The sequence below is a fragment of the Branchiostoma belcheri genome, unplaced genomic scaffold (genome assembly GCF_001625305.1).
Source record: "Branchiostoma belcheri isolate BF01 breed outbred unplaced genomic scaffold, Haploidv18h27 scaffold93, whole genome shotgun sequence".
Taxonomy (NCBI): Eukaryota; Metazoa; Chordata; class Leptocardii; order Amphioxiformes; family Branchiostomatidae; genus Branchiostoma; species Branchiostoma belcheri.
The window spans coordinates 1,025,364-1,052,616 of record NW_017804609.1 but is presented as its reverse complement, the minus strand read 5'-3'; the positions used below and the strand labels follow the sequence as shown (position 1 = coordinate 1,052,616).

The following is a 27,253-nucleotide window of genomic DNA, read 5'->3' as shown; positions in this document are numbered from 1 at the left end:
GAGGGAGGGGGGCGGAAGTCGGCATTCCCTTTTGTATTTGGTTCTGCTGTATAGCGAACTAAAATCCCTCGCGAACTCTCTATTTGCTCCGCTGCGCGAAATTTAGTCCTCGCGAACATAAATGCATTTACAGTAGATATTGAATATTTTGTATACTAGTATACATTTAACATCTTTACATAATGTAAACCTACAAAAATATTTTGCACCAGTGCACCCACAGAAAAAAATGGGTGCACAGCTCCAAATTTGGGTGCACTAAGGTGCACATGCACCTGGTATTTCCATCCCTGATGTCTCTGTGTCCTGTATTCAGTGTGCAATGTTAGCTGCTCTGTTTGGCTGCACCATTGGTAAATGTTATCTGCTTTGACGGAATGAGAAGTCTTCAGTAAAACACTCTTCATTCTTCTTCAAGATGCATGCATGTCCCTTATCTTTCCTGATAACCTGTCCCTGCTCCATGATTAGATGTCCTTTAGCTGTCATGCTGACACCCAGGCTGACTCCTCTGCCATCTGCCTGTCCAACCTACCGTCCCCTGCATCCCTGAACCGTGACTCACCTCACTCCATATCAGCTCTTCTCATCTCTACATCATCTATCTTCACATGCACAGCTGACAGATGGCATTTCTGTGGGCATTCAGTCATGTCATTCTGTCGTCTTCTTTTGTGACACCATGTCTGCACATTTTCTCTCGCCTTCATAAGCTACATGTACAAGGATCTATTTCGACTTCATACAAGATTGACAGTTGACAGATAGTATTTCTGTAGGCATTCAGTCATGTTGAGCTGTCATCATCTTTTGTGGCACCTAGCCTGTGTCTGCACATTTAAGTATGACGTTGTCATCTTCTTCTTTGACACCCATGTCTACATAGGATCCTTTTCGACTTCATACAAGATTGACTTGATCATTTCTACTTCTTTGCCTTCACCCAACTCCATCCATTTTTGCATGCAAAACTGACAAATATTTATGATATTCTGTGGTCACTCAGTCATGTTAGCTGTCTTCTCCTTTTGTGACACCCATGTCTATGCATTTCCTATCACCTTCATAAGCTACAAAGATCTTTTTCTACCCTATACGAGATTGACTGTTGACAAATGATATTTTTGTGGTCGTTCAGTCATGTTAGCTGTCTCCTTCTATTGTGTCTTCACAATTTCTATCTCCATCTTTAGTCACAGGGATCTTTTCCTACCTTGTACAAGATTGACATCATGATAATGATGTGTGCTTTTCTGTTACATTTGTATTAGCATTTCTGTACGTTTTTTACCTGTAGCAGCTGACAGCCATCATTTCCAGTCACATTCTTCTGTAGCCTTTTCATTTCCTCATGCTCTGGAAAACATGACGTCTGTATCTTCCCTTTAGCTAATAATAATAAATGGTTTTTATTGTCCAAACAGTACCCATGCAGTCGCAGCCTTACGGCTGAATTGATGCAGGGCATCACACAATAATCAATACAAATCACAACAATTACAACATTCAAATAATACAAATGATACACACAGTCGCAAGGGTCTGTGCGGCTGCCATTCGGCGCCACAAGATGACCTCAATACGACTTTCCCCAACCGAAGTTAGGTACCCATTCACACCTGGGTGGAGTGAGGAAATTCGTGTAAAGTGCCTTTCCCAAGGGCACAACGTCGAGGCGCATGTTCAGACATGTACCAGGTACGACTCGGAATCGAACCCGGGTCTACCGGTTCACAGTCTATTGTTCTAACCACTACACCACCCGACGCCATCTTCCCTTGCTTGTTGTCATAACAGATGACAGTTAATACTCATGCCAGCACCTTTTGTAACCTTCCTCGGTAGCCTTCTCCACATCTGGTCCTGAACAGTAATACCTTTTCCCAACAGCAAGTTTCCTGATACCATCAGTTGCTAACATGCTCACAGTTGACAGTTGGTATTTCAGGAGTTGTGGGGACATTTTTAGCTGCCAGATTTCTTTAGAGCCATTCTATACTGTAGTGTCCATGTGAATCTGGTGTAAGTCATACTGATAATGTCAAACTTTATAACGTGAAATATGGTTTCAGTTTTACACAAGAAAACTGTTACTCAAGTAGTTGGATAGATCTATCCAGTTGCTTGAGTAACTGTTTTCTAGTGTATCTTATTACCTGGATGTCTAGCCTTCATCAATGATTTCAGTTTTAGTTTTAGCAGGTTTTTGAAACAGATACCAGCTAGGAGTGCCATAAATTTTTAAAGAACATCATTGTGAAAATCTCAGAAACTTTCAAAGGGATTATCATGCTACAAATCAAATACTACATTGTAGTTCTGTCTATAATTCTAAACCAATGTTGGATAAAACTTTATATGTACCTGTCATACTACAGTACAGATCGCGGGATAAGCATCATCGGGATTCGGGATTTTGCGGGAGATCCCGCGGGAGTTTGCGGGATATCACGCGGGAGACTGCGGGATATCCCGCGGGAGTTTGCGGGATATCACGCGGGAGATTGCGGGATATCCCGCGGTATTCTTTCGGGAGGCCTGTCGTGTCCCGCGTACCGCGTAGCGAAAAAACTTGGTGCGAGACCCCGAAGTCTGCCGCGGCTCGGAACGGCGATGGCGGCGTGTCAAATGTTTATTTTTACGTCCTGCCGGGCGATCTGTGCCGGGCCGATGGAGTCTGACGCCAGTCAACTTTGCTACAATTTTGCTACAATTTTGATGGTGTTGAAGCATAGGAATGTACGAAAATAATGTGTTAGGGTGTTTCTCACGCGGTCATAGTTATTATAAAACTGCTACTTTTTTTTCAAAGCTATTGTTCAGCGCAAACTTTAACTTTAAGAAACTACCGTGAATGAATACAATGTAACGTGTAGTAATCCCTCCGTCTCCGGTAAATTCGGCAAGATTGTTACCAAGAAATAAAAATTATGAGGCGTACCGGCAGTAGTTTGTGGTTGTGTTTCATAATCTTGTAGCTGTTGTCTTCTCATGGGTAGCTTGCGTCAAGAGGTCTCCGTATTAGTATTAAGAATTGCGACAATTAAAAGTTTGCCCATCAAAATCCCGGGGCGTGCGTCTCCCCCTCCCCAAAAACTCTTGCATCAACAACGACCATGTCCATAATTAATTTTGATAGATTGCTATCACCCTGAAAGCAAGTACTTCCACGCGGCTGGCAAAGTTTCTTTCGGTAGGAAAACATTCTACTTCTGTCAGCTACGGGGTCAGCCAACTAGATGAAAACGGAGTCGATTTTTAACAGAACAACGCTATAAACTTAGCGCACGCCCAAGACACGGGAGAACCCGAAAAATAAATAAACACGGGAGAACCCGAACTAAACGTGTTTATGCAAAATTTGACGCAAATCAATTCGTTCTCAGACCATAAAACTTGAAATTCACTCGGTACACTCCGTGGAACTAGCCTCCTCACATGTGAAAAACGTTGTTTTGGGATGAAATTGGGATATAAGAAAATTACAATGCCGCATGCCGGCCGTGCAAGGCGGAAAAAGAAGCTACAATCCGACGTACGTATAACAATCGTCAGGCGGTGTTTCTTTGGGGCGGCGCATCTGACTCAACTCTTTGAATTCGCGGCCCGGCTGGTGGGCGGGTCCCCATCTGCGCGCTGTGATTGGCGCGCCAGAACGCCACGTGGTCAGGCGGCGCCGGGGAGTCTGCCAGCGCCGCCGCCGCTGCTGGCGACGTGCGGTTTCTATGGCGACGCGGCGTGGGAACGCCCGGCCCAACACTGGGGGTCTGCATGCCCTTTTTCGTAAGGCGTAATCAGGCGTTTTTTTATTCATTGTCTTCGTAAACCGAAGGCAACCTTCCCAAAAATCAACGTAATTCGTAATCAGTACATTAGCCGCAAAGCGTAAAAGTCGTAATCAGCTATGAAACTTTAACTTTATAGCGTAATTCGTAATCAGTAACCCCCATGCAGGCCCTGAACACTGCGTGGCGCACGAAATGTATCAAAGTTTGAGGCGTAAAGAACTCTTGAATTATGCTTCGCCCCCTTGTTTTACACAATGTTTAATCTCTCTTCCGTAACTCCATACGTCAACCTCCCCTATCTAGGAGAAAAATAAAGAACTCGAGTGGCGATTTGGCACGTCGATGCGTTAGATTTTTTTAAAAATTACATGTATATCTGAAATAGCGCAGGTCGGGTGACATCAAAATAAAGCCGTCCACGTCGCAAGGCCGGACACAAAACTTGTTCAAGAAGGTTGTATTACTTTGTTATCGTTCTGTACCTTATTAAGCCACCAGATTTCCGATATTAAAAAAAAGAAATGTTTGGTTAAAAATACTATTTGCTCTACTGTTATTTGCATGCATTGAAAACATACTAAAACATGCACGCATCGTCTGCGTAAAAATCTGTAGTCAACGCGGTTCAACTTCAAGTAACAGCGGCGCCGGCCCTTCGGAAACCTAAAGTCTCACACCGAAGATCGGGGTTGCGGGAGAGGATTTCGTACCGCGGGATATCCCGATAAATCCCGCAGGAGATCCCGCAAACTCCCGCAGGAGATCCCGCAAACTCCCGCGGGAGATCCCGCAAACTCCCGCGTGATATCCCGCAAACTCCCGCGGGATCTCCCGCGGGACTTGATGCTTATCCCGAGATCTGTACTGTACATGGGTCCTGTCCCTAGTGCTGAAATTGGTGTGCTTCTGTACACACTATAGATAAAACAGACAGTTACAACTTTCTGCAAACTTACTGAACATAAAACTGTCTACCATAAACTAAAAGATGCATGAAGAACTCTCTGCTATTGGGATGGCTGAAAATTTTATGTCTTCAAGGACAAAGAAACTTGAAGAACTCATAAGAAAAAAGAACTCCTTAAGTGTTTGGCAGTGGCTTAGCCGAGACCTTGAAGTAGTAAAGATCGACTCTCGCATTGATTGTAGTACCTCAGGTCAAGACAACAATCACTGGAGCTATTTATTAGCTATAAAACCTGTGTTGAAGCAGATTGCTTCTGTCTGAGGCCTAGGAAAAAATGTTGTGTTTTCTGTTTCAGTACAAAAAAAATTAGGGTCAGTAGACTTTTTTTTTTACTTCTCTAGCTTCTATAGTAGTGGTCCAAGTAATATTTTCGATGTCAATGTTGGAAAACCGAATGTACAAAGGCCCAAGAAAAAAAATGTTGTGTTTCCTGTTTGTCGACTAACCCTAAAAAAACCTGTAGACCCTAGACTTTTCTTTCGGTGGATCCCTGCAAAGGGACAAATTTTTTTTGAGCTGATCAATCATTTCTAGCTTCATGATCTGATACCTGAATTATGAAACACTGTGAAAATTGGTTTTCTAACATTGACATTGAAAATAAAAGTGTCCTCATGCAAGATTTACATTTTTTAACTGTTTTCTATAAGTTAGATCACTAGAGATCGCCAAAGTCTACTAAAAAAAAGAGAAAGAACAAAGATAATCCCCACCTACCGACCCTAATTTTTTCAGGACTGAAACAAGAAACACAACATTTTTTTCTTAGGAGAGGATCCTGAAGAGGATTTAAACACAGAACTATTGAAGCGTGAGTTGTACAAGGGGGTTTTATTTGTGAGTTAAGAAGTGGGAATGGTCAGGAACAAGATTTTATGGGAGAAGGCAGCAGTTTTGGAAATGGAGAAGTATTGATCAAGTTTGTTAGGAAGGTTATAAATGTTTTTACCAATAGTTGGAAAGTCATTCTGAATAAAAAATAAGTTGTGAAAGTAAGTGGCACATATATGTTTCTGCAATTCCTAAAACAAAAGCAAAACTTGGAGAAAGTGTGTGATTTTTTCATCGCTTTTTCAAGCAAGTTGATTGTCCTGAGGAAATCCAATTCTCTCTGTGAATCTGTGTGATTTTTTTTCTTTTTCAAACAAGTTTGTGTAGGACTAAACAAATGACAGTGTTCCACCCTACAGCCCCTCCACGCTCCATGCAACTGTGTGACTTTATTTTTCTTGCTTCTTCAAACAACTTTTTCGAGGACTGAACAAACGAACCAACCAGCATTCCATGCTCCATGACTTCAGACATCTTCAGACGGATCCATAAGTGGCTAAGATTGGCCTGAGGAAATCCAATTCTGGCTAAGCCCCCATTTCCCCTCCTGCTGACCTCCAGCCTCAGGACTAACGACCAGCCGACATGGGAGCGCACAGGGAAGATTCACCAATTGGCCTTAAGAAATCAATCTGGACTGGACCAGAAAACTCAAATACTGCAGAAAGCTTTGAAGAGAGTAAAGAAACAAAACAGCTAAACTGCAAGAGCTTATATAAGTACTGCAAAAATCCTTAAGATGGCAAGAAAAGGTGTACAGTTTCTGCATGGGATAGCACAATGAAGATTCAGCAATTGGGCTTCAGAAATCAATTTGGACTCCACCACAACATGGAAGGTCTTTGACTTGTAGAAGGCACAAGGAACTTCTGGTCTGTTGAGTTCCTCCTGTAGCCATTCTCACTTAAGCTGGCAAACCTTTGAATTGCGGCGTTTGGAAACTTTAGTAAGAGGTTTCAATTGTATCTTGTTGAATGTATAGATGTAAGTTTCAGATGGCCTAAAGTTGTTGGAAGAAAAATTAGGCAGAGGTTTCTGTGAGATGCTTGAATGATTAGGTGGAAAATAACTCGAAAGATTGCCTAAAGGTGCTACAAGAATTGATGAATGATTAGGTTGGAATCACCCTTCTGGTCTGCTGGGTTCTTCCTGTAGTGAGGAATGTTTGTTTCCTGCAGTCGTGGAAGGCATTAATGCCCAGATTAAGTTACCATCGCCGGTGTCGGCTTTCAAGTCGCTGACTAATGATGTAATTTGAGAAGGATTTACTTCGCCGATGAGACTCTCTCTCCGCACGTCTCTCTCCAAGGTCAAGTGTAGCAGCCGGCAGGATCGGATTACAGACTGGGAGTGTTTAACTGGCAATGATCGGCACTAATGTGGTCTGTACAGCTGTCAATCACTGGGCATCACATGACCTAAGTGGCTCCTTATTGGTCAATAGATAGCTTTGAATTTGAATTTTCTTATCCACATTTGTGGAAGGATTGACACAGTTCTAAGAACTGTAGAACTGAATGTGCTAAGAACTGTAGAAGTGAGTCAGTGTACTTGTATGAACTTAGTAGGTTTCAGAGTTAGTAGAAGCTGCATTTATCATGCTTTAAGACTGGACAGGGAAGGCTTACAGGATCAGGGTTGGGAAAGGAACGTTTAGGGACCAATTTCCCACATCTAGGCTAGAGGGCTCCCACTGCAGTTCACATCCTGATGATAGGTGGAGCTGCTGCACAGCTGAGGGTTATGTATAAAACCCGCTTAGTGGCCTGCAGTTTTGTACTGAATATTGACAAGGAAACTTATGCTTATTAGATGCAACTTAACAAGAAAAGAAGAAGGATTTGATGAAGTGAGCTTTCATCCATGCCTCTAGTCAGAGCTTCCAAATTAATGATGGACAAACTCACTGAAAATTTGGGATGAGAGTGCACTTTTGTATATTCACACCCTGACAAATATTGATACCATGATCTCCCTGCAACTGGCCCAAAGCCACTGGTCACAGTATGTTAGTGGTCTTCCGTGGGTTTCCATAATGGGGCCAGATGATGATAGACCAGAAATGGACCGAAGTGTTCTCACTGCTGAGTGAAATAGATGTGTGTCAGTTTTAAACCAGAAACTAAGGCCACACCAATTTAATTTCTTGGTTAACGGGTTTTCGTAGAAAAATAATGGAGCGGGCGGGCGAAAAGAAAAAGAAAATAAAAACAGGCCTAGGCATCCTATTATGGCCCAAAGTGGTATGATAGAAGCCATGAAGTCAACACACCAGGCTGGTTCAAAATTTAAACAATGAATTTTGAACTTTTAATGATACCATTGCATTGAAAGATGGAATAACTGTAACAACTAGGAAGGAAAGGCCTGTTTTCAACTGTTCAAGGCAAAATATGAGCATTTTGCAGTTGATTCTGGATTTTTATTTTTATTTGCAAATCTGAAAAAAATGAAGCGGCGAATCCGTTAACCAAGAAATTAAATTGGTGTGGCCTAACTGAAAAACGAAAAGAAAACTTGTGCTTACTGGATGCATCTGAAGAAGAAAAAGACATGGCATTAATTTTGATGCAAAATTAGCTTTCACCCTTGCCTCTTAGTAGTCCATGTTAAATGATGACAATCATGGTTTCTGAGCAGTCTTTAGTATGATCCATACTTCTTAAATTCTGAGTGGCACAGTGAGGTAAAATTTGTCTGGTGCAGGTGATTTTCAGTGTTACCTCAACCAGTGCAGGTGTGCAGAAGTAAGGATTTTGAGACTGCATTTCTACAAATTCAGTCCGAAGCCACTGGTCACAGTACATGTACATTGGTGGTCCTTCTGTAATGGGGTCAAATGATGATAGACCAGAAATGTACTGAAGCGTTCTCACTGTTGAGTGAAACAGATGTGTGTCAGTTTTATACCGGACAGTTGGCGTGTGAAATGGCGTCCGTTCGCGACCTCCGCTGACCCCACATGTACCGCCAGGTCTTTTGCAAAGCGTAACAAATGGCGAGTGTCGGGGAAATTCAGGTCACCACGGCTGAGCGTTAAGTGGGAGAATTTATCTGTCAGACTGTGACTGACCACTGGAGTCACTGATTCTTGTCCAAATGAAAAGCAAAGTTGCAGTGCAACCTTTTTATTCCATAGCTAGGACTTTTGTTAGGTGTAAAAAATGACAACTGTCTGGAAATTTCAGGTCACCACGGCTGAGTGGGAGAATTTATCTGTCAGACTATGGAGAATCCAGTTCTCTAAAGAGAAAAAAAGTTGAAAAACAGCCATTTCTTTTGATGTCATAGCCTGTGTTTTGTTAACTGTAAGAAATGACACAATTGAGCAGAATTGAGGCCACCATGGTTGAACGTAGAGTGTTAGATTATATATGTCAGGCTGTGACTGAGGTCTGGATTCAAGTCAACCCATGCTCTATCTCCAAACATGCAAGTTCTGGATGGTTTACACAAGAAACATACAATCCTGTATCTTCAACTGTATTTCTGGTATAACGGCCTCTAGGTGCAACATACCAGCCATAAACCAGCAGTGAAGTTTGACTATTTTATATCCTCAGGCTCTTTATGACTTTTACATGTATATACTTGAAAACAGGGAAGATAGGGATGTGAAGAGAATCTTTAATTGGAAACCCAAAAAGAAAAGACCAGCCGGCAGGCCAAGAAAAAGATGGTTGGACCAGATCATTGAAATCACCAGAAGAGAAGAGCCAGACTTCCGAGTAGTTAAAGAAATAGCTGAAGATAGAACAGAGGGGAAAAGACTGACTAAGAGGCTGACAACTTACAGGCCTAAGGCCTAAAGGCGTCAGGGTGAGAAGGTGAGATACTTGAAAACACACATTGAAACACAGTCATATCTGTATCTGCATCTGTATTACCAGCCATAAACAAGTCCAGCAAAGTTTGAGAGTTTTACATTCCCTCTGCACAAAGGTCTTTAGAACTTCAGTACTCCACTCTACAGACATAAAACAACCGAGAGGTCAGCGTAAGGGTCAGGCAGTGCCTACTCATTATTCCCTATCTCCCAGATCCTGCTACAATCCTGCTCTTATCACTTCTGTCCTTCCCCAGAGTAAAGCTATCAAATACTCACATCCACTTGGGCTTACTGTAAATTCATTTTATTTTTTGCCGGGACTTACATGTAATTTTTTGTGTTTTTATGATTTTATTTATAATTATGTTTTTATACTCATTACTTCATATATCCTGTTCTTGCTACAATCCAGCTGTTATCACATCTCTCCTTCCCTGGAGTAAAGCTATCAACTACTCACATCGACTTGTGCCCACCGTAAATTTCATTTTTGCTGGAATTTAACTTTCTTGTTTTTTTTATGATGATTTTTAAGTGTAAGGCAGTGCCTACTCATTATTTCCTATCTCCTGTTCCTGCTACAATCCTGCTCTTATCACTTCTACCCTTCCCCAAAGTAAAGATATCAACAGCATCAACTTGCGCACACAGACTGTAAATTCATTTTATTTTTGCTGGGCTTTAATTTTCTTGTTGTTCTACTCATTACTCCCTATCTCCTGTTCCTGCTACAATCCAACCCTTATCACATCTACTCTTCCCTCGAGTAAAGCTATCAACTACTCACATCAAGTTGGGCACACTGTAAATTTATTTTAAGTTTGCTGAGGTTTAACGTTCTTGTTTTATTATTTTCGTCAAATCAGATGTATCTTGCTTTACTTGCTGGTAGCCATCCCCATGTGTGCAATATTATTGCAGATAGAAGTTCACTTTCTAGCCGTAATCTTGCCATGTGTACTGCCCGAGATCTATCTAATAGTATGTGACAAATGACTCCCAAGTTTTTAAAAGACTTTCCAAGTTCACAGCCTTTTGTTTTGTCTTCTTGAGCAGTTTAAGTTGTGTCATGTGTCAGTGTGCAGATAGAGACTGTGTTACAGTTCCCTTAGTTCCAATCTCAGCTTGTTCACTGCTCTAGATCTATCCCCATGACAAATGCCTTCCAGGTTTTGAAAGACTTCCCGAGTTTGTGGCCATTTCTTGTTGTCTTCTTGAGTGGTCTAAGTTGTGTTATGTGTAGGCAGTTAGTGTCCCCCCCCAGGTAGTGCAGTTTACAGTTACAGACAGTTACAGTTCTCTTAGTTCCAATCTTGGCTTGTTCACTGCTCTAGTCCCATGACGAATGCCTTCCATGTTATGAAAAGACTTGCTGAGTTTGAAGCCATTTCTTGTTGTCTTCTTGAGCAATCTAAGTTGAGTGATGTGTATATTGAGTGTCCCTCAGGATAGAAAGTTACAGTTCCCTTAGTCACAATCTCTTCTTGTTCACTGCTTTGTGATCCACAAGACAAATACCTAGTGCCAGGTTATTAAAAGACTTGCTGCCTGCACTAGACCATTACAGAGCTGTATCAGACTGGCCATTACATTTGTACATACTTGCCCAAACTGTGTAACATGACAAATGGGACTTATTTCAAGGCCAAGATGGTAGCTGTGATACAGGAAACTTCTGCCAGAGTTGGGCAGTGAACTGAATAGAAACTTCAAAGGAACATGTTTGATTACCTGGTTAGATTGGATCTGTTGCTGGAGTTATGCTTGTCTTTCATTTCTTTTTGTAGCATTCTGGACATCGTTCTAATGGTCTGTGTCTTTTTTTCTTCATGTAACAAACTGGTTTGGCTCTGAAACCTAGATAAAGGCTTTGATAGTGAAAGCTTCTTGGCAGAGTTTGGCAGCAAACAAGACAGTACTTTCCCCTTCTTAAGGAACATGGGTTAGATCAAATCTCAGGTTGAGACATCTGGCTTGTTTTTCATGTCTTTTTGTGGCATTCTGTACATCTTTCTAATGGTGTGTGTCTTTCTTTTTTCCTCATAACAAACTGGTTTCCTTGAAGTATGAGACTTAGATGAAGTCTTTGATAGTAGAAACTTTTGTCACTAAGAGCTGGAAAGTGCAGTTGTTTCATAGCTTATCACTCAGGTTGTCCAGCGTTCCATTCCCCAAGACTGTCTCTTGTGGGGACATGTAAAATGGACTACTGGCCAGATCTGGACATGTGAGTGGGAGGAAAGATGGATTGTAAGGTGTACCTTCTGGAAGTTTTCCCTTTTGGTGCATGCCCACGCTTTAATGTCTCCCTGCTATCTTTTATAACAGGAAGAAAGATGAATAATTATTGTATGGTGTACTGTTTTGAAATTTTCTTTTTTCATCGTGAGGCTTTAATGTAGTGTCCTTGCTATCTTTTATTGTAAGAAAAAAGATGACTTAGGTGTGCACTCTGGCTTAATGTACAATGTACTTTTCAGGCTATTACATATTAGACTAAGTAGCAGTGATATGATATATGAGTATGTCTTGAGAGGGATAAAGTTAAACTTGACCTTTAGCACACTTAAGCAGCCATTTGGCTACTGATTCTCTATAGTTAGGCACAGCCCAGAGCATCAATATTGGGTCAGAATGGGTCCTGCGGGTGTTGGATCCCAGACTGATATCTCCTGACCTAGGCCTGTGCCTGGGGACTACTGACCGGTTCTGATGTACTAAACCTGACAAGAAACTTAGGCAGTGTCTTCAGTAGTCCTGAAGGAACATTACAACATGGAATCTCCCTATACAAAGTCTTGATGATGTTCTGAATGATAATTAGGATGTTGGACCTCTTCAGATTGCCCTGTCAGATCTAGGCCATGTTTTCAAAAGTCTTAGATGAAAATTAAAATGCAAGAACCTCCTTGTACAAACTTTAAGTCTTGAGAAGACTTTCGGAAGAAGGAATCTCCTTATACAAAGTCTTGAGTTGGTTTTGACTTATGACATAGACCCTCCTCAGATTGCCTATTCAGATCTAACAACATCTTGAGAACTCTTGCAGAAAGGAAAATCCTAATATACAAAGTCTTCACATGGTTTTGACTGATAATTACGACGTTGGACTTCCTCAGATTGCCTAGTCAGATATATGGTTTGAGAAGTCTTGAACCCAAATCACAATGCAGGACATCCTTACACACAGTCTTCACGAGGTTTTGACCGATATATTACGATGTTGAATCCCCTCAGATTGCCCTGTCAGCTCTAATCTCCGTTCGGAGCCACGGTGTTTATTTAACTCGTTACCAGGTTTATTACCTGCTAAGCCGAAACCACGGCCTGCATGAGGCCTCATATAAAACACTTCTCCTGTGATTTGTGGGAGTCTCTCAGGCAAAAGGGAATAAAACATGGTGGGGATGAACCCAGAATAAAACTGGACTAAAGGATAAACTCATACCCAGACAAGGAAGACCATGTGAAGGTCTCCTTAGTAGCCTTGTTGACGACTGAAAACTGCATCTAAGTCACAACTCGAGTCTTGGGTACTAAAACATCTTAGAGACTTACATGTGTAGCAAAAATAAATGAAGATGGATTGAACTGTACAGAGACATACACTGATTTGGTCTGTCAATTGTAGTTTAGAGTTTGTCTACTGCTAATTTACAGCCAAGAACAGTTATGTATAAAGGATAGACTGGGTCTGACATAATTTTCAAGAGTTCTTCTCATTCAGATTCCTGTCCCAAACGCAGTATAATGACTTGGGAGACCTATTTTGTGCTGGGAACTGTGTCTGTGCTAAGAACTAAGTCTTCCTGATCTTTTTGCAACAATCCGTGCTAAAAAAAGAAATCATCCTTAGCAACCATGGCCTTATGAGATGATGCATACACCTAACATGGTTACCCTGGAAATGTCAAGTCCCCAATAATCCCTCAACAAGTGCATGACGAAAACTTAGGCTTCAGTGTTTCCAACATTTATTCTGGACTTTTGTAATAGTCTGTAATGAGTCGTGGAAACCTTGGCATTTAAAATGATTTGTGTGTGTGAAGATACCCCATCCTCCGTGACCACAGCCTTTCTGATGATCCATGAGCCTTACCCTTCCCCTCTCTCTCCAACATGCAACTCTGACCCTGTTAAGGTCTTTACATCTGCCGTAAAGAAATGATCACTGTGTATGTGAAAATACCTTATCCTTGGTAAAGACTGAGATGATCTTACATGGTGCAAGCCTTTCGCCCTGACCTGGTAAGGTAGGTTTGAACCTGTCATGAAGTATCTTCCATATCAGGGAAACCAGCAGTAGCCATGACTTCCCTTCCGCTCTAACCTTTCTGATGCCTCGTCAAACAAACTAACGGGAGAAACGTGATCAAAGCATCAGGTTTAACGTCATAGAAGCACGAGACAAAATGTTAAGATCAGTGTTGAACTCTAAAGTGTAAAACCCGGAACGAAGCCATTACTTCTGGTGGTCATTCTGGTAACCTGTAAATGTTCGTTTTGCCACCTCTGCATTCTCTTTTATCCAAGAAAAAATGATAAAACGGACAGGTTTAAAGTCATACAAGCACGAGACAAAATGTCAAGATCAGCTCTGAACTCTAAAGTATAAAACCCAGAACGAAACCATCAGTTCTGGTGGTCATTCTGGTGGTGTAAACCTGTAAAAATGTTAGTTTTGCCACCTTTGTGTTCTTCTAACTTTATCCAGGAAAACTGTGATTGAACTGACAGGTTTGACGTTGCACAAGCCCAAGACAAAATGTCAAGCTCATCGTTGAACTCTAAAGGGTAAAAACTGGAACAAAACCATCCATTCTGCCAGCATGAACCTTGACGTTAACTGTCATTTTGCCACCTTTGCGTCCCAAAATTCAGAAAAAACGTAAACAAAGTGACAGGTTAAACTTCATAAAAGCCCGAGACAAAATGTCACGATCATCGTTGAACCGTTAAGTGTAAAAGCCAGAACAAAACCATCCTTTCCGGTAGCGTGAACCCTTAAACATTTACCGTCATTTCCCCACCTTTGTTTTCTTCTACATCCGGTTGACTTTTATAAAAATTTATTCCTGAAGTCTAGAAAAACCATGATCCAAACGACTAGTGTAATGTCGTACAAGGCTTCAAGTTCAGGGAATTCTAAGCGTAAAAACCGGAACTAAACCATCCTTTCCGGTGCCATGAACCCGTTAACATTCACTGTCGTTTTGCCACCTTTCATTCTTTACAATGACTAGCTTAACTTTCATACAAGCCCAAGATAAAATGTCAAGCTCATCGTTGAACTCTTAAGTGTAAAATCCGGAACAAAACCATTCTTTCTGGCAGTGTGAACCGTAAACCTTCGCCACCTTCGCATTTTTCTACATCAGGGAAAGCTGTGAACAGTGAGAAAGGGTTAAGGACCTAAAAGCCAGAGACAACATGTCAAGATCAGCATTGAACTCTAAAGTGTAAAAACCAGAACAAAACAATCCAATTCCAATCAGAAGGAAAGAAAATTTGGTCATGTGTGAGCCGGTTTAATGTCAGACAAGGCCAATAATAAATACCAAGTTCAAGCTCGGGGAACTCTAAAGTGTAAAAAACAGAACGAAAGCATCCATTTCCGGCTGCGTGAACCCATAAACAACGACTAGCTTAACATGGTACAAGCCCAAGACAAAATGTCAAGATCATCATTGAACCGCTAAGTGTAAAAGCCAGAACAAAACCATCCTTTCCGGTAGCGTGAACCCTTAAACATTTACCGTCATTTCCCCACCTTTTCCTTCTTCCACATCTGGTTGACTTTTATAAAGATTGATCCGGAAGTCTGCCTAAACACCCGTAGAGAAAGGAAAGGACAGGAAAAGTCAATTGTCACAGAGGGGAAACACTGTGGATGATGAATTTGGACTGGGACACTTTTGTTTTTATAGAGCATCTATCAAAATGGGAGGGAACATGGAACATTGTACCAGAGTTGGAATAGGCCAATACAAGTAACTCCAGACAGGCGTCTGTGTGTGTAAGTGTGTGTGTAAGTGTGTGTGTAAGTGTGTGTGTGTGTGTATGTTTGTGTGTGTGCAAGCCAATGGACAAAATCAGTGAGAAATTCTCTGTGTAAATTGTTCTCTTTTTTCTTCTTTGACAAGCAAGAGCCCTGCTACCCTCCTTTGTATCTTCTTTTTTTTCAATCTTCTGTCATTCTTCAAGTACATGTAGTATAGAAACAGTATGGTTGCAAGCTTTGTTTTGGAAATTGAGGAAAATTGATGGATGTGTGCTCAGACGTCATCCATAAAATTAAGTAAGCAGCGCGGAACTGGCTGGAGTGGATTGGCGATAAGCTATGATGATGAGTAAGAAGGGCCTAATGGAGTCAGATTGGCACAAACAAGACACTTGAATCCCAATGTAGACTCTCACACACTCACAGGGACCCCTTCAGTCTCTTATGTCTCATACTAAAGGTTTGAAGAGGCCATTTTTGTAACAGGAGTACTAGACTTTAGTCTAGTATATGACCTACTGGGGAGGAGACTAACCAAAAACATGGCAACCTACGTAATACTATGTAGTTGTCTTGTTGCAGAGTTTGTTGGCACAGTGTAGGAAAGTTTGAGTTTCAAAACTGTGTCAGGAATTATACCAAAGACTTCACAAGTAACTGGGTGCTTGTCAATTCAGTGTTGCAAGAGTTATGAGAGAGATGCAGAAGCCACCACAATACGTGAGAATTCTGAGACAGACTCCTGGAGTGCATTAGTAGTGGACTAGAGGTTGAGTGCAGGAGGGTCAGAGTTACCACTGAAGTGAATCAGTCATCCACTCACTCAATTCATAACTCCAGATATCCAGCACTAGTAGCAGTTGTCAGTAAGCTTCTGGGTACATATGCTTAGCCTTTTGCCTGCCTTCTGGAGTTATAGATGAATGAGAGCTTGAAAAGCCATTGGTGTGCCAGAGTTATACGTGACTTTTCTAAGTCTGACTCCTCACTGGAGTGAATCAGTCCTTCACTCACTCAATTAATAACTCCAGATGTCCACAGAAGTTGTTATAGTAAGCTTCAGGGATGGATAGGTCTTTGCCTAGCATACTGGATGAATGGGAGATTTGAAAGACATCAATATACTCAGGCATGGTTCTGGATAGTCCATGCATATCCAGAACCATGTCTTGGGCAAATCTATGTTCTTGGATAAGTGGAGACTATCCAGAACCGTGCCTGGGGCAAATCTACGCTCTTGGATGCACAGAGACTATCCAGAACCGTGCCTGACCCTAACCCTAACCCATTCAGACATAGAACTAGATATTAGACACAGTTTTGGATGTGATACATGTACTAGCCTTGGCCCAGTCTACTGGAGTTACAAATGGATGAGAGAGCTTTAAAAGCCATCTATATACCAGAACGATACATGACTCTTTTAAGTCTGACTCCTCAAGTGCATTCGTGGGGAACGGACAAGTATGGAGGAGTTTGTGGAGGTGTGGAGGAGTTTGTGGAGGTGTGGAGGAGTTTGTTCTCTCTAGGGTCAATCATTCACTCCCTTAATCATTCACTCAGTCGATCATTCACCCAGCTGCAGTTGTCAGATTCAGCTATAGGGTGCAGTTTCTGTTGAAAAAGATAAGGATTGGCACATGGCACAGGACTGAAACAGGAAACACAACATTTTTTTACCTAGGTCTTACTCCAAAATGTATGTTTAAGACTGCTGTGTTGTGATATTAAACAGTAATTGTGTATGGCCTATTGGGGTTAGGAAATGATCCATAGGTTAAGTCATGATCTATGCTAAAGAGAGTTATAATTAGTTCATGCATTTCTTACTCCAAAATGTATGTTTTCAGCTGCTGTGTTTAAAATTTGATATTAAACAGTAATTGGTTATGGGGTTAGGTTTGGAATGATTTCATCCCTATAGGTTAAACTGACAAGGCCCACATGTCACTACTGACATGATATATCTGCCTGCTGCTTCTAAGCATGTTATTAGGAAAATATAATTAGTTTAAGAGGGAAACCCCACAGCTCGTAAGCATTAGGCAGGGAGTCATGCTATTAATTAGTGTTGGCTTAACGAATCGTCAACTCTGATGTTTGAGTAGAAATCAAAATCTATTCCCTACCATGGTTCCTAATTTTTCAAGACTGAAACAGGAAGCACAATTTTTTTCCCTAGGCCTCAGTATGCAAGAATGTTATTAGGGAGATATAATTAGTGTAGGGGAAAACCCTGCAGCTCTTAAGCATTAGGCAGGGAGTCAGGCTATACATTAGTGTTGGCATTAACAAATCGTTAACTCTGATGTTTGATTAGATATCCATTTAGATTAGAATAAATCTGATCTTCTCTGGATTCCATACAAAAAAACATACTATTAGTCTGTACATGACGACATTTATTTCCTGCTTGTTCCTGGCCAGATTCAGGGACTTCAAGTTTACCCATTTCCTGTGCTTGACTTTTTTGACCTCCTGTCATTCTACTAGTCAATCTGCCCACCCACGTGCTATCAACCTACTCTGTCTGAACAAACAGTCATATACACAAACCCATAGTGAAACAAACCCACCAAAAGCTCTGTTCGGAAAAATGACTGAAATGTTTCCTGGCATCCTGACTGATGTGGTAACCCCAAACCCTGGTCCAATCTTCCCCCCGATTGTCCCATGTACATAATGTAAGGAGGAGACAAACACACCAGCCGACAAGCCTGATGTTTTCCTGATGTGATCAGTGCAGGCAGGCAGGGAGAGTTGTTTTCCTTCCAGGTAGGTGTAATGAAATGACATTCTGTGGGGGTGCCATTAGGCCACAGTAAGTCAATTTGCAGGCTCCCAGGTTCAAAAAACAATTGCTACAAACTCATTTTTACCTGGGTCAAGTGACAAATACAAAATATAGGACTGGTGTAAAGTGCCTTTCCCATGGCCACAACAAGAGAGCCTGCAAGGGATTAAAACTCAAAACCTTTCAATCAGATTCTAAGTGATTTGTCAAGAACCCTAATCATACATTTAAGTCTTAGATCACTATGCCTGTTGGGATTCAAACCCAGAACTTTCAGATTCTTTCAATACCCCTAAGGCTCAACGACAATACCACCTTCCCACCCTGTTTCTTGGTACTCGAAGTTTCATGTCCTCTTGCTTTCTTATTGTCATCTTGTTTCAACATCAGAGAAACAAGGAACTAATTTGTTTCCACCCTGAAGAGGAATTGTTCTGTTTGAAAAGTGGTAATAAAATGAAATTCCGCAGCAGGGCTATTAATAGACTCAGGGCCGGAGAAGAATAACTCAGGCGTAACGAACAAGAGCAGAGAGTTGTAAATCCTGGTTAAAGGAGAGTTACAGCAGAAGGGGGAGAAATTTCACAGCGAAAAGCTGGCTCCTGGGGGTCGTTTACGCAACATGAGTGACTTTTATTGCTTGGAAGTTAAGCCAAACAAAAATCTGTCTAACTTTAAGAAGTTGTGAGGTTCACTCACTTATCCTTGAGAAGTTGTGGAGCTTCATTTGTACTTTATGTCATGTTGTTGTGTATGATGCCTCAGAAATTAGACGATCACTGTGCAGAAGGAAAATTATTGAACTCCTGATGGTTTTTCTTTAAATACCATCTCTGTAACTGTCCAGGTGTGTTAGACACTCAAATATCAGACGATAACCTCTCAAAATGAAACTGATGTTGTGTACCTTTAAATTTACCACCCTGTATAACTGTCCAGATGTGTTAGATGTCTGAGACATGTACGGTAATTGCCCCTGAATAAAACTAATCTCTTATCTAAATATCTGAAACCGAGCCCTTCATTTTACTTCAGGATCTTTAATTACTGTCTGTATAACTGTCCAGATGTGTTAGATGTCTGAGACAATGGGTGATCGCCCCTGAATGAAACCCGACCCTTTCCCGACACTTTAATTACGGCGCTAAATTGGTGCCACGGACATCGCCGCTCGCGTGACACGCTGGCGTCACTGTCTGTCTGTCAATCGTGACCAGACAAAAGTGGTGTGGGCTTTGATTAATGATTAGGCTGATGGGGACATGACATGGCAAGGATGCTGCATGGACCGCATCTCTGAGGAGATTCATACAATGTAGCTCTGGCTAGTTCAAGAACAAATGTATATATTTTACGAGTCAATCGTGACCAGACAAATGTGGTGTTGGCTGTGATGAATAGTCAGGCTGATGGGGACATGACATGAATGAATGACAGGGCAAGACTACTGCATAGACCTGACTACACAAAGATTCATACATGAATTAAGCAACAGCAACTGCTTTAAAAGTGGTACAATAAGGAACAAGACATTGTGGGGATAATATTAATGACTGAACGTACCAGGTCCTCTTCCTGTCAAAGTTTTGACTCAAAGTTGACCAAAACAGACAAGCAATGGATTCATAACGTACAGTTGTACTGAATGTGTCAGACTGTTAAGTCTTTTTCCCATGCTATGAGGCTTAGCCAAGAAGCTTGTAAGTGTCAGAAGTTTACTTGTAAAATTCATATACAGTTAAGACGTACGTGTAGTTTAAGCTAACAATGTACAACAAGTTGCCTTCACATTCTATCTTAATATCTTGGCTACAATCTTGAGTGATTATTCATGACATAAAGAAACCAATCAGAGGAAACCGCTGACCCCTGGTGAACTCTACAGAGGTCGTTGCCATGGTGACAGACGAGACGTTATTCGCTACATCGTGTCTCACATGTGGGTTAGCTGGATTAGACATCGTCTAGACGTTATGTAATTATTGCACCTGTGATGAATGTAATTCGAGACATCAGACGGGCAAGACTAATTAAAAACATTGGTTGTGGCTCTTCTTGTAATGTTTTGCTCTCCATAGCAGCCTGAATTGTACAGGATACACTTTTGATACACTTAAGTTCTTTGAGAACTTTCCCCTTGGTATTCATGATGGCTGACTGAAAATGTTGCTTTGGACTGAATTAATGAGTGAATGGATGGATGGGTGAATGGATGACTGAAAGAGTTGTAAATGAATGAATGAAGAAAGGAAGGAAGGAATAAGAAGATAAAGGAATGTAAAACAAGACAGTCAACAAATGATTGGATAGACAATGATCTAATCTTGTAACATCGTTATTTTGTTTGGACATGTTTATTTATCTTGACATTTTCAAAATCATATCCAGTTGCTTGAGTAACTGCTTTTTGGCGTATCGTATTAGCTGGATGTCTAACCTTCATCGACGTGTTTATTTATCTGTTTGTTTGTTTATTTGTGTTCCATGCAGGGCCTTGAAGTGATCGAGTCGACAAACCTTAAGTACTTCACTAAGGAGATGACTGCAGAGTTCTATGCACTGAAGGGCATGTTCCTCGCACAGATCAACAAGTGGGTTATGCTTTACTTTTCATAATTATTATAGCCCTTTTGATGCTGTAGGGGCAGTGGGTTGTTAGTCCACTGTGTCTAAGGCACAGTATTGGAAGGCAGAGCGCATCCCTCTCCTTCACTGCCTTTTACCTACCCAACTGAAGTCAGGTGCTAGAGTACCCTTTTTTCACCTTGGTAAAGTGAGGAAAGTTGGCTAACTTGGCTATAACTTACATTAAAAAAAATATGTGCAGTGATATCAGGACCTACAGTGAGAAGGAAGAACAGGTTCAGCCACACAAGTGCACATGTTGATTGTCTTGTTCTGTATTTCAGGTCTGAGGAGGCGAATAAGGCATTTTCCTCTGCAGTCCAGATGCACGATACACTGATAAAGGCCTGGGCACTCTGGGGAGACTATCTGGAGAATATCTTCACCAAGGACAGGTTAGTTAAATCATTAACTAAACTCATAAACATATCTTTACTATTTAACTAACTCATAATCGTAATAGGTAGTGTACGACGGATAAAATGTAGCTGTGGGCCTTTGTAGATTAGACCTGTACTTCCCAGGGGAGACATTTTTAATGTCATTTTCCCTTATCAGGAGGGGGACTTGTGAATATACCTGTGGGCTTTCGTAGTGCATGATGGATAGAAAATTAATGTACCTGTGGGCCTTCGTAGTGAGTGACAGATAAAAATGTACCTGTGGGCCTTCGTAGTTTAGTCCTTACATATACTTCCCAGGGGAGTCATTTTTGACTTCATTAGCCTCATCTGTCCTTCCGAGGACTCATGAAATGTATCTGTGGGCCTTAGTAGGGGATGACAGGAAAGAAAGTACCTGTAGGCTTTCGTAGGTTGTACTTCATTGTATTTTCCCATGAGAGTCATTTTTCACTTCATTAGCCGTTATCTGGTCTGTCAGTAGGAGGACTTTCGTTCACATCCCTCGTTTGTCACACAGCTACAACCATTTTTCACTTATCGAGGTTCTAGACAGGTTTTAGACAGGGCATCAGTCAACTGCTGGTAACGGTTTTTCACAGAAGGAAGGCAGCCATTAAACATGGTTAGAACATGACCTTGAAAAGTTTTAAATGTCCTTGGTGGTTGTCTTACCATAGAAAATACGTCCTTTACATATCAACGACTATATGAGCAACTTTGTCATGTTCAACTGTTTTTTTTCCAGTTGCTCACATATACAGCCAAAGAAAGGATATTTGGTATTCCCCTTTTTTGTCATCATTCCTTTTGTAGGTATAATCCAATCTTCTAGAAGCATCAGTCAAGTTATTTTGCAAAAGGCTCTGGTCATGATTTATTCAACACTAATGTAAGTTAGATCTCTATGATATTACATTGTGAGCTTCAGACATCAGTCAAGGTATTTAGCAAAAAGGTAAATTTGGCAGCAAACCTTCGTAGATTGATGAAACTCTATAATAGCTCTGGTTATGATATACATGTATGCTACACTAATGTAAGATACATTTGTTATTTTGCAAATGGAGAATTTGTCACCCAACTTAAGGTTGACAGATGAAACTCCATGGCTCTAGTTATGATATATGCTACACTAATGTAAGTTACATCTATGATTTTACTATGTGAGCTTCTGGGTCATCAGTCAAGTTATTTGGTCAAAAGGAAAATTTGTCACCAAACTTAAGGTTGACAGATGAAACTCTATGGCTCTGGTTATGATATATGCTACACTAATGTATGTTACATCTCTGTGAGTTTACAATATGAGCTTCTGCATGTAGAAATATCAATCGAGGTATTCAGCAAAAAGGTAAATTTGGCTCCAACCTTCGTAGATTGATGAAACTCTTATATCTATAGCTCTAGTTATGATATATGCTACACTAATGTAACTTACATCTATGATTTTACTATATATGTGAGCTTCTGGATTATCAGTCAAGTTATTTGGTCAAAAGAAAAATTGTCACCAAAGTAACACTAACGGATGAAGGTCTATGGCTGTGGTTATGATATATGCTACACTAATGTATGTTACATCAGATGAAATTTACAATGTGAGCTTCTAGATACATCAGTCAATGCATTTAGCGAAAAAGGAGAATTTGTCACCAAAGGTACATCGACAGATGAATCTCTATGGCTCTGGTTATGATATATGCTACACTAATGTATGTTACATCTCTGTGAGTTTACAATATGAGCTTCTGCATGTAGAAATATCAATCGAGGTATTCAGCAAAAAGGTAAATTTGGCTCCAACCTTCGTAGATTGATGAAACTCTTATATCTATAGCTCTGGTTATGATATATACACTAATGTAAGTTAGATTTACATGTGAGCTTCTGGATTATCAGTCAAGTTATTTGGTAAAAAGAAAATTTGTCACCAAACTTACACTGACAGATGAAAGTCTATAGGTTTGGTTATGATCGTGATATATGCAACGCTAATGTAAGCTACATCTCTGTGAAGTTCATTGCTTTGACAATGTGAGCTCCTAGATGCATCATTTTGCAGGAATCGATTTGTCACCAATCCTTACACATGTGAGTGTTGTGTCAAAGATATAGGAAATGATTATGCAGTATATGATTTTGATATTCCACTTCCTGTTTTGTTGCTGCGTTGGCAGATGTTGTGTATGTAAGCTTTCAAATAATTCAAATGATATCTAAGGCAATTTGTCACAAACTCTATTATTTGTCACAAAAAATATAATACAATTGAATTTCCTTTTTTCATATTATTTAAGCTTTGTGTTAGCTTTTGATGCACCGTACAAAATTATTGACATTTACAAAGTTAATTCAAGCCACACCAACATATTTCCTTCATTCCCAACCAATTAAATTAGTGTGGCCTAAACTTACAGAATCTGTTATAAAATCTTTCAAGTCATCATTCAAATGTATACTATAGAGATCCATCAATTAGCAGTCTTGTCCCAGAGGACCCCTCTACAGTATACAGAAGTAGCATCCATTTACATAACATATCCACAAACCAATAAATTAAATTTGTGTGGCCTAAAGTTCAGAACTTCAGATACATTGTTCTTCAGCATTGCTTTAATTTACAGTAATGATACAATCTTTCACTTCATCATTCTAGCAATCATTTGTCTAGAACCATCCATCTACAGTTCAGTCCCAGAGGACCACTCCACAGTAAAACTAGCCATCCATTCACATAACATATCAGGCACTTTGTTTCTCCTGTTGTGTCCCTGGGGGGGAATTAAAGACCGGAGAGAAAGGATTAACAGGAAGACAGATTGGCAGGGAAATTATACTGAGTGGTCGTCAGAGGGAGGGTCTGGGGATGTAAGGCTGGTTAGAAAAGTATACAAGTTGAGAGTTCTTACCAAGTTAGACATTAGAATCAGCATCTGTAGGGATGTAAGTTGTGGGTAAAATCTTCAAAAGTTGGGAACTCAAGAATTTGTACTGAGACAAATTTAACATGATTGATCTAAGGCTTGTTGGAAAAGGCTTCAAAACTTCTGAACCAAAGTCTTTTTACCTAGTACATGTATATATTATGTAAATGTGGCTTATTTTTTAAGTTGGAGAACAGATTGATTGTTCCATTTGTACTTTTAAATCTTTGACTAAATGTTCTGAACTTTGGTTGCCCATAAAAAGTGCAGCACTTTTCCTTGTACTTAAAAGGCTAAACCCTGTCAATGGTCGTTCACCTCTGTAAAAGTGTGCTTTTAATAGAATTAATCCTTCCATGCACTGCCTGTATAACATATTACATGTACCTGGCCCCATCACAAGTTCAGTAGAAGTGATTTGATTGATTTAGATGTGTTTTGTGACTTGTCCGGTTGTCAACTATGTTTGTATAATGTCTGTATGTATGAATACCAGGAAGACTAGCGGTGGACCCCAGGGTCCACCGCTAATGGTTATTCTAATAAAGTTTCAAAGTAGATAGAAAAACTTGTCTTATGTGCAGCTCTTTTATCAGTATTGAAAAGGCTAAATGGTGGTCCAACCCGTTGAAAAAGTGTGCTTTTATAATAAAATTAATCTTCTAAAGCTTGTATAGCATATTACATGTACGTGATTATGACCCCAACACAAGTTTTGTAGCATGAAAAATTCCTCATTGCATGGAAAAAGTTCAGCTCTTTTATCATGATTCAGTACATTTTGAAGGCTAAATGGTCGCTCACCCTGTAAAAGTGTGCTTTTAATAGAATTAATCCTTTCGCAGCCTGTGTATAATGTCACCACAGGTGTTCCTTTCTCTGCCTTCTCTACCCATTAACACAGCAGGACCACCTTTTACACTGGGCTGGTGCGCTAATCCATACTGACAAGGGGCGGTTAGTGTTAGGCCACAACAATATATCTATTGGTTCTCAGATTTGTCTGGTTCACTTTTTTCTGATTAATTTTGCAAATACACTCACTCACTACCCAGTTTATCATCTGTTGTTCCCCGTCTTCCCAGGGTTAGACATGCTTGCACACTGATGCTATTCTAAAATGCTCATATTATGGCCCAAACAGTTGAAGAAAGTCCTTTTCTTCCAAGTTGTTACTAACATTTTTTCCATCTAATACTGCAATAGTTTGATGAAAAGTTCAAAATTCAAACCAGTCAGGTATATTGACTTCATGGCTCCTATCTTTGCATTTGGGACTATCATAGGATGCCTTGGTCTGTTTTTTTTTGGGGGGGGGGGGGCTTTTCACGAAAAAATCTGAGAACCATCAAATTAAATCCCTATGGCCTAGCATGGCGAGGAGCATCATTTACGCTCCGCGGGCGCGCTAATCCCCACTGAGAACGGGCAGTTAAAATCTGTGGGTCGAAAGCAGTTTTTCCTGTCACAGTGATGCGTCATATCTTTTCTCCCAAAAATCCAAAAACCAGTAAACCAGATTAGTGTTGCCATGCCCTAACGCTGTGGGGAGCACCATTTACGCTCTGCGGGCGTGCTAATCCCCGGTTAGAGCGGGCAGTTAAAATCTGTGGGTCGAAAGCCAGTTGTAGCATTTGTGGCTACCAAAGGATGCCTAGGCCTTTTTTTCTAGCCCTGTCACTTCATATTTTTTTTTTAAAACCAACAAATTGAGTTTCTGTGGCCTATAGCGCGGCGGGGAGCACCATTTACTCTCTTCGGGAGCGCTAATCCCCGGTTAGAACGTGTAGTTAAAATCCGTGGGTATGTTGACTTCATGGCTCCTATCGTAGCATTTAGGGCTGTAATAGGATGCCTAACCATACTGTATATTGTTGCCCCGTCACTTCATGTTTTCTCTAAAAAAAATCCAAGAACCACCAAATCAAATCCCTGTGGCCCAGCGCGGCAGGGAGCACCATTTAGGCTCCATGGGCGCGCTAATCCCCGGTTAGAGCGGGCGGTTAAAATCCGTGGGTCGGAAACTGGGCGGTTAATCCTCGGGCATGTCTGAGCACGTGCGGAGAAGGGGGGTGATATTTCTGCACAGACTTCCGGTGTTGTGTTCACTGTTGCCATGGCGATGTCATGGTTGCCATGGCGAGGTTTGATGCATAGTTACGGAAGTCAGGAAGATGCAGGGGTGAAAGGAAGTCCTTGTCTGCTGTGTTACTTAGTTCTCGTCACTTTTCCTAGGGTTTGGGTTAAACTTCCCACCAATAGAACTCTTACATAAAAGAGGAACCAATCCACTATCAGGGTTCTGCCGATGTGCTCACACACTTTATTTCCTTGGATTGGAAAAAAAAGATTTTCACACATTGTTGTGAACCAAGTAACTAATCTGCCCCTGCCTAATTGGTTAAGGTCTACAGTTGTAGTTATTACGGGCAGGTCACGACCCTAAGGTAGACTTATAACCGACTTCTTCTTTCTGCAATAGTCTAAAAATGAACACAGACTTTCTGTCTAGACTATATTTTCCTCTCGTCTGCAAACAGAATGTGGAACCTTGACCTCTGAAAACTGCTTTGCCCTGAGTCCATTTATTCTACATGACTGTCCACACGATAAGTTGTGAAAAAAATGCAGTTGTTTTATAATGTTTACTTGCACAGAAGGAAAACTTTTACTTTGTTTTCTTCTTCATTCTGTTCTTAACAAAAAAAGGTCAATGACCTGGGCCAGACATCTTTCACCGTAGTAACTGGTGCTGTAGCAGACACTCTGTTCAGGATAGAGCCCTGATACTAGTAATGCTTGATAGAGTGAGCATTTTGGGTTTTGTCTGAAAGATTTTTTGTGAATCAATCTGTGAATCAACTTCAGTTTCACCAGTTGACTTCTCAGTAAACATGTTTGGACAGCCGTAACGTTCCCCCCTCCCAAAGTCGATACACCCACCCTCACATAGAGCCCCGATAATTGTTAAAGAAAAAAATACAGTCAACATTTTGGGCTTTGTTTGAAGGATTTTTGTGGATCAATTTGTGAATAAACTTCAGTTTGACCACTTGACTTCTCAGTAAACATATTTGGACAGGCGTAACG

General features: G+C 40.8%; 1 protein-coding gene across 1 annotated transcript in view; it reads left to right on the top strand.

Annotated features, from left to right (window-relative positions):
• Positions 1 to 27,253, top strand: part of LOC109488290 (transformation/transcription domain-associated protein-like) — a 99,798-nt gene that overhangs the window by 66,897 nt on the left and 5,648 nt on the right. The window contains exons 84-85 of the mRNA XM_019792483.1: positions 20,701 to 20,801; positions 21,120 to 21,230. Of these exons, the coding sequence (XP_019648042.1) occupies positions 20,701 to 20,801; positions 21,120 to 21,230 (212 nt within the window). The remainder of the gene's footprint in view (positions 1 to 20,700; positions 20,802 to 21,119; positions 21,231 to 27,253) is intronic.